Consider the following 12,073-nt stretch of genomic DNA (forward strand, 5'->3'; position numbering starts at 1 on the left):
CAACTTTAGGTGCTTGTCCAGTGCCTGCTTGAAGACAGCCAGGAGTCTATTGGTAATCCCCCTTATGTATGCTGGGAGGCAGTTGAACAGTCTTGGGGCCCGGACACTTATTGTGTTGTCTCTCAATGTACCCGTGGCGCCCCTGCTTTTCATCGGGGGACTACTGCATCTCCTGCCGAGTCTTTTGCTTTCATAGGGAGTGATTTTCGTGTGCAGGTTTGGTACCAATCCCTTCAGGACCTTCCAAGTGTATATTATCATGTATCTCTCTCTCTCGCCTGCATTCCAAGGAATGCAGACTAAGGATCTTCAACCGTTCCCAGTAATGTAGGTGCCTTATCGTACTTATGTGTGCCGTGAAAGTTCTTTGTGCGCTCTCCAGGCCTGCAATGTCTCCAGCCTTGAAGGGGGCCGTTAGTGTACAGCAGTATTCCATCCTAGAGAGAACAAGCGATCTGAAGAGGATCATCGTGAGCTTGGCGTCCCTAGTTTTGAAGGTTCTCATTATCCATCCTATCGTTTTCTTAGCAGATGAGGTAGATACATCGTTGTGATCTCTGAAGGCGAGATCCTCTGACATTATCACTCCCAGGTCCTTCACATTTCTTTTTCGCTCTATTGTATGGTTAGAATTTGTTGTATACCCAGACACATTTTTAATTTCCTCAAGCTTTCCATATCTGAGTAGTTGAAATTTCTCCTCGTTGACCTTCGTATTGTTTTGAGTGGCCCATTTGAAGATTTGGTTGATGTCCGCTTGGAGACTTGTGATGTCTTCCATGGAGGTCACTGTCATGGCAATCCGGATGTTATCCACAAAGAAGACACGGAGCTATGGCTTACATCTCTGTCTATATCTGAAATGAGGATGAGGAATGGAATGGGAGCGAGTACTGTGCCTTGTGGAACAGAGCTTTTCACCGTAACTTCCAGAGACTTTACTCTGTTTACTATTACTTTTTGTGTTCTATTTGTCAGAAAGTTATAGATCCTGGCAGTCTTCAAGCTGGCACTGGACAAGCACCTAAAGTCAGTTCCGGATCAGCCGGGCTGTGGCTCGTACGTTGGTTTGCGTGCAGCCAGCAGCAACAGCCTGGTTGATCAGGCTCTGATCCACCAGGAGGCCTGGTCACAGACCGGGCCGCGGGGGCGTTGACCCCCGGAACTCTCTCCAGGTAAACTCCAGATCCATCTACCAACTTTTCCTGTTATTCTTTCATCATTCATTTTGTGTGCTATTACACCATGGTCACACTTGTCGAAAGCTTTTGTAAAGTCTGTGTATATTACATCAGTATTTTGTTTATCATCAACAGCATCCAAGACCTTTTCATAGTGATCCAGTAGCTGGGCAGGCAGCAGCAACCTGCTCTAAACCCGTGTTGCCCTGGGTTGTGTAAGTGATGGGTATCTAGGTGGTTGGCGATCTTGATTCTTAGAACCTTCTCAAAGATTTTCATGATATGGGATGTTAGTGCTATCGGTCTGTAGTTCTTTACAATTGCTTTACTGCCACCTTTGTGGAGTGAGGCTATGTCTGCTTTTTTTTTTTAGCTGAAAGAGGTGAATGGGTGAGTTTACAGGTAAGGAAGAAGGGGATCTGACAAGAGTAGAGGCCTATGAAAGCCACTTCAAATGGAAAACTGTTTTCACTGTTTTGTTTCGTTAGGTATATCACTAGTCACAACTGGGCCATACATACTACCAGCTCGGGAGATAGACCTGGGTGATTTCAATAAGCAACGTCTTATGGTTTCAGTTAGGCTTGCTTTAACAGTCACTTAAATAGGACTTGTGCTAGTCACCAAAGCTTTTGGAATGGTGCGAGTTGAGTTAATTCTTCCTTCATTTCTCACATAAGTAAGTTTGTTTAGGTACAGGTACACATAAATAGTTACACAAATAGTAACATATGTGTAAATTACCTAAGATAACCCCCAAAAAAGTCAGACAAAGTGACTTATTTCCAATGGTATATGGAGAGCAGCCTTGGGCGCCTGCGCTGACCCTCCCACTCATGATGTGCCAGTATTGACGGTTTCACCAGCAGCAGCAACCTTGGGGCTACACCTCACGTTTGTATCCGTGTCTAGCAGTAGTCTAGTGCACTCTTCAATGTGTGGATCAGGGACCACTCCCTGGCCGAGTGATCAGCGTGTATGTCTTTACTTACATTATCACCATATTACCCCGCTTCCCAACACTCATAAAATTCTAAGATAGAGCTTTGTAACATATAAAAGCATAGTGACGAATCTTCATTATCTAGCGCTAGTTAGTGCTGCGTGAACGTCTTTACTTGTAATTATTGTGTGTGTTGTGTGTGACTGAGTCACTCTCAACACCCTGATGGGCAACACTAGTGCTGTTGTCTGTCTGACTCCCAAGAGTCACTTCTCATCACGTCCTTCAACAGACAGGTCAGTGAAGGATACTGTAAAGTATCACAGTTGTATTTTGCCATGGTGGAGGATCTACATTACCTTAAACCTATTGCTACTTAATACAAATCAGCTGATAGAATAATAACCTCGCCCAGTCAGGTTCCAGACAACCAAGGCCGGATTAAGACATGGGCTTTAGGAGACTGAAGCCAGCTGGAGGGCCTCCACAGATGTTCTCAACAACTTACAATTTACTGATGTCCTGGAGAAATTTGTTTCCAAGAAATTACGGAAAGCAAATGTTTGACTTTTAATTGTGGTTTGCCATGTAAAAATAAATTTAATGTTTCTTTGACTTTTTTCCTTGTGACAATATCACTGGGGGCCTCAGTATCTGTAGCCCAGGGGCCTACAAAATATTAATCCGGCTCTGCAGACAATACACACCCAACTATTGAAAATTCTTAACTTACAACTGACCTACTAGCTAGTAGCTCCTGCACAAGCCTTCAGAAATAAATAAGCTGTAATAATTATTGCTATTTACTCGTGCTTGTTTCAGGTGAATGTTGTGCAGACCGCGCTCCACTTTCCTCACCACATTACTTATCAACAGTTGTTGCACGAGAAATTTTGAGTTATTTGCTAGTCAGAATTTACAAATAAATAAAAGGTAATAAAACATAATCGCAAAAAGAAAGAAGTTTTATGTTCAAAACAATACTGAATTCGTTGTAACCTGTGGGAAAGTGTCATTTCGAAATGTTGTCATTATTTTGGTAGGTTAGTGTGTGAAGTTTGCATTGAATGTTCCTCTCAAAGCCTGTAATGTGTGTGTGTGTGTGTGTGTGTGTGTGTGTACTCATTTGTACTCACCTATTTGTGGTTGCAGGGGTCGATTCATAGCTCCTGACCCCGCCTCTTCACTGGTCACTACTAGGTTCGCTCTCTTCTCCATGAGCTTGATCATACCTCTTCTTAAAGCTATGTATGGATCCTGCCTCCACTACATCACTCTTCAGACTTCCACTTCCTGACAACTCTATGACTGAAGAAATACTTCCTAACATCCCTGTAGCTCATCTTAAGTCTTCAACTTCCAACTGTGACCCCTTGTTGCTGTGTCCCATCTCTGAAACATCCTGTATCCATCCACCTTGTCAATTCCTCTCAGTATTTAATGTGTCGTTATTATATCCCCCTTACCCCTCCTGTCCTCCAGTGTCGTCAGGTCGATTTCCCTTAACCTCTCCTCGTAGGACATACCCCTTAGCTCCGGGACTAGACTTGTTGCAAACCTTTGCACGTTCTCTAATTTCTTGACGTGCTTGACCAGGTGCGAGTTCCAAACTGGTGCTGCATACTCCAAATGGGCCTGACGTACACGGTGTAATTTTGAACGATTCCTTACTCAGGTGTCGAAACGCTTTTCTTAGATTTGCAAAGCGCCCATATCCTATGTGTATATGTACGTACATGTGTACCATCATTCATGTAAGTGTTCTTGAGTCACATGTCTCTTTAAGATTTATTTAGGTTAAATATACAGATATTTTTACAGACTAAACTTCCATAACGTATGCATGTGAATCTTATTAACACACACTGTTCGTAAGTTGTGATTTATTTCAACATATTCATGTATGTTTTTATCAGCATACTTGTGGATCATGTAAAATCCTTTCTCAAGAAGTCAGTTTGTAATTTGCTTTACCCTTACTGTTGTGATGTCAGCCAAAGCACCGTGTCTTCCTTTGCAGATGACACCCGAATCTGCATGACAGTGTCTTCTATTGCAGACACTGCAAGGCTCCAGGCGAACATAAACCAAATCTTTCAATGGGCTGCAGAAAACAATATGAAGTTCAACAATGAGAAATTTTAACTTCTCCGATATGGTAAACATGAGGAATGATAATAAACTATGCACGATTGCAGTAACTAGTGACATGGTCCTCAGACAAATAGAGAAATTAAAGTCTAACAAATCCCCAGGTCCTGATGAACTGTTTGCAAGTGTGTTAAAGGAATGTAAAGAGGAACTTATCATACCTTTGGCTAATCTTTTTAACATATCACTACAAACTGGCATAGTGCCTGATAAGTGGAAAATGGCAAATGTAATACCCATTTACAAGGCAGGTGACAGGTCCTTGGCTTCGAACTATAGACCAATAAGCCTCACCTCCATAGTGGGAAACTTTATGGAATCAATAATTGCCGAAGCATTTCGTAGCCATCCTGATAGGCACAGGTTGATTAATGAATCTCAACACGGTTTTACAAAAGGGCGTTCCTGTCTTACGAATTTACTAACTTTTTTCACTAAGGTGTTTGAGGAGGTAGATCATGGTAATGAATATGATATTGTGTATATGGACTTCAGTAAGGCTTTCGATAGAGTTCCACACCAGAGGCTATTGAGGAAACTTAAGGCACACGGAATAGGAGAAATTTTTTCCTGGGTAGGGGCATGGCTGACAAATAGGCAGCAGAGAGTTTGCATAAATGGGGAGAAATCAGAATGGGGGCACGTCACAAGCGGTGTTCCTCAGGGGTCAGTGTTGGGCCCGTTGTTGTTCACAATTTACATAAACGACATAGATGAGGGAATAAATAGCGACATAAGCAAATTTGCTGATGACACCAAAATAGGCCATCCAATTCATTCTAATGAGGACACTAGAGCACTCCAGGATGATTTGAATAGACTGATGCAATGGTCGGAGAAGTGGCAGATGCAGTTTAATATTGACAAATGCAAAGTTCTAAATGTTGGACAGTTAAATAACCATGCCACATATAAACTAAATAATGTAGATCTTAATACTACTGCTTGCGAAAAGGATTTAGGAGTTCTGGTTAGCAGTAATCTAAAACCAAGACAACAGTGCATTAGTGTTCGCAATAAAGCTAACAGAATTCTTGGCTTCATATTTAGAAGTATAAATAATAGAAGTCCTCAGGTTGTTCTTCAACTCTATATATCCTTGGTTAGGCCTCATTTAGACTATGCTGCTCAGTTCTGGTCACCGTAATACAGAATGGATATAAATGCTCTAAAAAAGTACAGAGGAGGATGACAAAGATGATCCCATGTATCAGAAATCTTCCCTATAAGGATAGACTGAGGGCCCTGAAACTGCACTTTCACGAAAGGCGTAGAATTAGGGGGGATATGATCGAGGTGTATAAATGGAAAACAGGAATAAATAAAGGGGATGTAAACAGCGTGCTGAAAATTTCCAGCCAAGACAGGACTCGCAACAATGGTTTCAAGTTGGAAAAAATCAGATTCAGGAAGGATATAGGAAAGCACTGGTTTGGTAATAGAGTTGTGGATGAGTGGAACAAACTCCCGAGTACAGTTATTCAAGCTAAAACGTTGTGTAGTTTTAAAAATAGGTTGGATAAATACATGAGTGGGTGTGGGTGGGTGTGAGTTGGACCTGACTAGCTTGTGCTGCTGGGTCTGGAGCCGTGCTCCTTCCTTGAGTGGAGGTGACCAGACTGGGTGGGTCATTGGGCTAATCCGGGGAGGGTGAGTCATTGGGTTAATCCGGGGGGGGACATGGACCTGCTCCGCATGGGTCAGTAGGCCTGTTACAGTGTTCCTTCTTTCTTATGTTCTTATGTTCTAAATTAAAACTTCATCAGAGTATAAAACAAATTCCAGCCACAAAATAGAGCGAAAAACTAACGTCAAAGACCTGGGAGTGATCATGTCGGAGGATCTCACCTTCAAGGACCATAGCATTGTATCAGTCGCATCTGCTAGAAAAATAACAGGATGGATAATGAGAACCTTCAAAACTAGGGATGCCAAGCCCATGATGACACTCTTCAGGTCGCTTGTTCTATATAGGCTGGAATATTACTGCACACTAACAGCACCTTTCAAGGCAGGTGAAATTGCTGACCCAGAAAATGTACAGAGAACCTTCACGGCACGCATAACGGAGATAAAACACCTAAATTACTGGTAGTGCTTGAAGTTCCTGAACCTGTATTCCCTGGAACGCAGGCGGGAGAGATACGTGATTATATACACCTGGAAAATCCTAGAGGGACTAGTACCGAACTTGCACACGAAAATCACTCACTACGAAAGCAAAAGACTTGGCAGACGATGCGACATCCCCCCAATGAAAAGCAGGGGTGTCACTAGCACGTTTTAGACTGGTTATAAATGACCATAATTTTTAAAGGGGTGGACCGGTAAGCCAGCGGAAGGCCTCGGTCAGATGACCAAAAGCTCCAAAGGCGGGTCATCATCTGACTAAGACCCGCGTCAGGAAACATTTGTCCTGTTTCCTGACGAACCTTACCTAACCTAACCTAACTAGCACGTTAAGAGACAACACAATAAGTGTCAGGGGCCTAAGACTGTTCAACTGCCTCCCAGCATACATAAGGGGATTACCAATAGACCCCTGTCTGTCTTCAAGCAGGCACTGGACAAGCACCTAAAGTCGGTACCTGACCAGCCGGGCTGTGGTTCGTACGTCAGCTTGCGTGCAGCCAGCAGTAACAGCCTGGTTAATCAGGCTCTGATCCACCATGAGGCCTGGTCACAGACCGGGCCGCGGGGGCGTTGACCCCCCGGAACTCTCTCCAGGTAAACTGCAGATAAGAAAAAGTTTAGCAAGTGTAGTTTAAGTGAGGAAGTCGATGGTGTTGAAACTGGCGAAGAAAGAGTGGAAAAAGTGCTTAGTGAAAGTCAGCCGTTGCGCCAGCCAGCCTAAGTTAGTTATCTTGACTTTCTCAAGGTGATGGTTGAGTCATTGTCACGTGGTAATAACCTGGTTCTCTAAATGACGATTATGATCACTTCATCCCTTCCTCATGGTCGCCTTAACCCCTCCTCATGATTACCTAAACCCCTCCTCATAATAAAAAGGAAAATTTATTTGGATTATTAATCCGATGGGTTAGTAACCCAGGCCATCTCAATAAAGCCACTAGGTCCGGCTTATTCCCACTAGTGTCCCTCGATCCTCTTGCCCAGAATACATTCACAGCAGTCGAGTGATCCTCAGTTTGATGAATTAGACACTTGTGTAACAACTGGGTATCATTATTTTGTAGACCCAGATGTTGCATATGTTTATAATACGCCATCTTGTTACCATTGTTATATCCAAAAGTAACAGGTGTAAGGAAACATGCCCAACGATTTCAGTTGTGATGGGATCGATACCGAGTTGAAGGCGCTGCCATACGAGCCATGATCCGTCACTTGAGCATTTAATGATATCTAATTCATATCTTTCAGTTAGTTTATTATATTATCATGCACCCTAAACCCATTGTGGGGGCGGTAATCAAACGATTACAGACACATAATGGGTCCAGAGACTGGACCCGTTATATTTTGATAGCTAAACAAGTTACAGTATACCTGGAGAGGGTTTCGGAGGTCAACGCCCCCGCACCCCAGTCTGTGACCAGGCCTCACGGTGGATCAGGGCCTGATCAACCAGGCTGTTACTGCTGACCGCATGCAAACTGACGTACGAGACACAGCCCGGCTGGTCAGGTACTGACTTTAGGTGCCTGCCCAGCGCCTTCTTGAAGACAGCCAGGGGTCTATTGGTAATCCCCTTTATGTATGCTGGGAGGCAGTTGAACAGTCTTGAGCTCCTCACACTGTGTTGTCTCTTAGCGTACTCATGGCTTGGTAATAAACTATTTACATGTTTATATCTGGTTACAATCGCCATGAGTTATTTATGCAGACATGAATTAGGTCACAAGAAATATTACAGGAGAGCCCCGCTTACACAGCAGGTTAGGTTCCGGGCTACTGCTGTAAATCAAAAATAACCGTAAAGTGAAACATAACCTTATTTTTTTTTTAATTTCAAGTGCATATAAAAGCCTGATAACATGTTTACTCTATCATATATTAAGTGAGCAATAGAGCTAAGCCTAAAAAATGCATATACAGTACACACATTACTTAAAATATTTTCGTCCTTACCTTATGGTGAGTGGTGAATATATTTACTATAGGAAGGCTGAATAAATGAAGAATGGGTACAGTTGAAAACCGCTGCATTAGCAAAACTTTGTAAAGTGAAGCGCTGTAAATCGGGACCCACCTGTACCTTATATTTTAGCGAGATATGCTTGTAAAAAAGTTTAAGCAGTTACGTGTTATTAACAGCAGGCAATGTCAGGATATTTTTCCAGAATAGTTGGTAATATGCCGCATTTGAGTGCGAGTTGTTTCTGAATTCATTAATTTTATCGCATTCCAGCACATAATGACCCAAGGTGTGACCATTGTCAACTAGTAAAGTTTACCTTTCGTTTGGCTTACATCTGATGATGGTGTTGTAACCTCCCAGAGATACTTGTAACCCATCCGGAACCTGGCACTAGTGACATCCAATACGTATGGCAGGGCTCAAGTGGCCAGCAGATAGGCAGGGCCAGGAGCTGAAACTCGACTCGTGCAATCACAATTAAGTGAATACAATTAGGCGAAAACACACACAGGAAGGAAACAACGAGTGATGGTACGTGACGAGGTGTCAGAGTAGGCGACTGTGACTGTGACGAGCGGGGTTCCTCAGGGGTCAGTCCTAGGGCTGGTGCTGTTTCTGGTATATGTAAATGACATGACAGAAAGAATAAATTCAGAGGTGTCCATGTTTGCAGACGACATGAAGCTAATGCGGAGAATTCAAGTGAAAGAGGGTCAGGTAGAACTACGAAGGGATCTGGACAGGCTGCAAGCCTGGTCCAACAGTTGGCTTCTGGAGTTTAACCCCACCAAGTGCAAAGTCACGAAGATTGAGGATGGTCAAAGAAGACAGCAGACAGAGTACAGGCTAGGAGGCGAAAGACTGCAACCCTTACCCAAGGAAAAGGATCTTGACGTGAGTATAATACCGAGCACATATCCTCAGGCGCACATCTACCAAATAACTGCTGCAGCATATGGGTGCCTGGCAAACCTAAGAATAGCTTTTCGACACCTTAGCAAGGACTCGTTCCGTTCAAGACTACACCGTGTACGTCAGGCCCAAATTGGAATATGCAGCACCGGTACGGAACTCACACCTGCTCAAACACGCCAAGAAATTAGAAAGTGCAAAGATTTGCAACAAGACTAGTTCCGGAGCTAAGGGGTATCTCCTACTAGGAAAGATTAAGGAATATCAACCTGACGACACTGGAGGACAGGAGAGATAGGGGGGATATGATAACTACTTATAAAATACTAAAAGGAATCGACAAGGTGGACAGAGACAGGATGTTCCAGAAAGGGGACGCAGCAACATGGGGTCACAGTTGGAAGTTGAAGACTCAGATGAATCACAGGGACGTTAGGAAGTATTTCTTCAGTCACAGAGTTGTCAGGAAGTGGAATAGTCTGGGAAGTGATGTATTGGAGGCAGGATCCATACATAGCTTTAAGAAGAGGTATGATAAAGCTCATGGAGCAGGGAGAATGACCCAGTAGCGGCCAGTGAAGAGGCAGGGCCAGGATCTATGACTCGATCCCTGCAACCACAACTAGGTGAGTACACACACACACACATACACACACACAGGAGCTGAGTTTCGACCCCTGCAACTACAATTAGGTGAGTACACACACACACACACACACACACACACACACACACACACACACACACACACACACACACACACACAATGAAGAAAGATTAAGGGAAATCGGCCTGACGACACTGGAGGACAGGAGGGTCAGGGGAGACATGATAACGACATATAAAATACTGCGTGGAATAGACAAGGTGGACAAGGACAGGATGTTCCAGGGAGGGGACACAGAAACAAGAGGCCACAATTGGAAGTTGAAGACACAAATGAGTCAGAGAGATAGTAGGAAGTATTTCTTCAGTCATAGAGTTGTAAGGCAGTGGAATAGCCTAGAAAATGACGTAGTGGAGGCAGGAACCATACACAGTTTTAAGACGAGGTTTGATAAATCTCATGGAGCGGGGAGAGAGAGGGCCTAGTAGCAACCGGTGAAGAGGCGGGGCCAGGAGCTAGGACTCGACCCCTGCAACCACAAATAGGTGAGTACAAATAGGTGAGTACACACACACACACACACACACACACACACACACACACACACACACACACACACACACGTACTCATATACAACAGGCCTAGTGTCTAATCGACATGTGCCTAGGACAAAATGGTAACTAACACACAGACAAATACACCCTGCCAAATGCAAAGCCATGAAGATCGGGGTAGGGCAAAGAAGACCGCAGACAGAGTATAGGCTAGGTGGACAAAGACTGCAAACCTCACTCAAGGAGAAAGATCTTGGGGTGACCATAACTCTGAGCACGTCTCCGGAGGTACACATCAACCAGATAACTGCTGCAGCATGTGGGTGCCTGGTAAACCTGAGAATAGAGTTCCGATACCTTAATAAGGAATACTTGGAGTTTGCCTGGAGAGGGTTTCGGGGGTCAACGCCCCCACGGCCCGGTCTGAGACCAGGCCTCATGGTGGATCAGGGTCTGATCAACCAGGCTGTTACTGCTGGCCACACGCCACTGTACATTGTGTACGTCAGGCCCATACTGGAGTATGCAGCACCAGTTTGGAACCCACGCCTGATCAAGCACGTCAAGAAGTTACAGAAAGTACAAAGATTTGCAACAAGGCTAGTTCCAGAGCTCAGGGGAATGTCCTACGATGAAAGGTTGAGGGAAATCGGACTGACGACACTGGAGGACAGAAGGATCAGGGGAGACATGATAACGACATACAAGATACTGCATGGAATAGATAAGGTGGACAGAGACTGAATGTTCCAGAGAGGGAACACAGAAACAAGAGGTCACAAATGGATGCTGAAGACTCAGACGAGTCACAGGGATGTTAGGAAGTATTTCTTCAGTCATAGAGTCGTCAGGAAGTGGAACAGCCTAGCAAGTGACGTAGTGGAGGCATAAACCATACATAGCTTCAAGACGAGGTATGACAAAGCTCAGGAAGCAGAGAGAGAGAGGCCCTAGTAGCGATCAGTGAAGAGGCGGGGCCAGGAGCTGAGTCTCGACCCCTGCAATCACAATTAGGTGAGTACACACACACACGCACACACACACACACACACACACACACACACACACACACACACACACACACACACGACTCGACCCTAAGACTCGACCCCTGCAACCACAAATAGATGAGTACAAATAGGTGAGTACACACACACTCATTATAAACGACAGCCAGCACGGGTTCATGGAAAGCAAATCCTGTGTCACAAACCTACTAGAGTTTTATGGCAAGGTAACTGAAGTAAGAAATGAGAGGGAGGGGTGGGTTGATTGCATTTTCTTGGACTGCAAGAAGGCCTTCGACACAGTTCCTCACAAGAGATTAGTACAGAAGCTAGAGGAACAGGCATGTATAACAGGAAGGGCACTGCAATGGATCAGAGAATACCTAACAGGGAGGCAACAGCGAGTCATGGTCCGTGATGAGGTATCACAGTGGGCGCCGGTGACGAGCGGGGTCCTACAGGGGTCAGTCCTGGGACCTATCTACTACCAGTGCTATTCTTGGTATATGTTCTTTTTTTTTCGTTCGTTCGGATTTTTAACCCCGGAGGGTTAGCCACCCAGGATAACCCAAGAAAGTCAGTGCGTCATCGAGGACTGTTTAACTTATTTCCATT

At 44.4% G+C, this 12,073-nt stretch overlaps 1 protein-coding gene across 2 annotated transcripts in view; it reads left to right on the forward strand.

Moving 5' to 3' along the window:
• Positions 1-2,105: 2,105 nt before the first annotated feature.
• Men-b (Malic enzyme b) overlaps positions 2,106-12,073 on the forward strand; it is a 165,433-nt gene continuing 155,465 nt past the window's right edge. Inside the window, exon 1 of one of the 2 annotated variants that reach the window (XM_070099786.1) lies at positions 2,106-2,420. In XM_070099786.1, the coding sequence (XP_069955887.1) occupies positions 2,350-2,420 (71 nt within the window). In that variant the 5' untranslated portion in view covers positions 2,106-2,349. The remainder of the gene's footprint in view (positions 2,421-12,073) is intronic. The other variant, XM_070099785.1, reaches the window with a different exon arrangement.

The sequence above is a fragment of the Cherax quadricarinatus genome, chromosome 69 (genome assembly GCF_038502225.1).
Source record: "Cherax quadricarinatus isolate ZL_2023a chromosome 69, ASM3850222v1, whole genome shotgun sequence".
Classification (NCBI taxonomy): Eukaryota; Metazoa; Arthropoda; class Malacostraca; order Decapoda; family Parastacidae; genus Cherax; species Cherax quadricarinatus.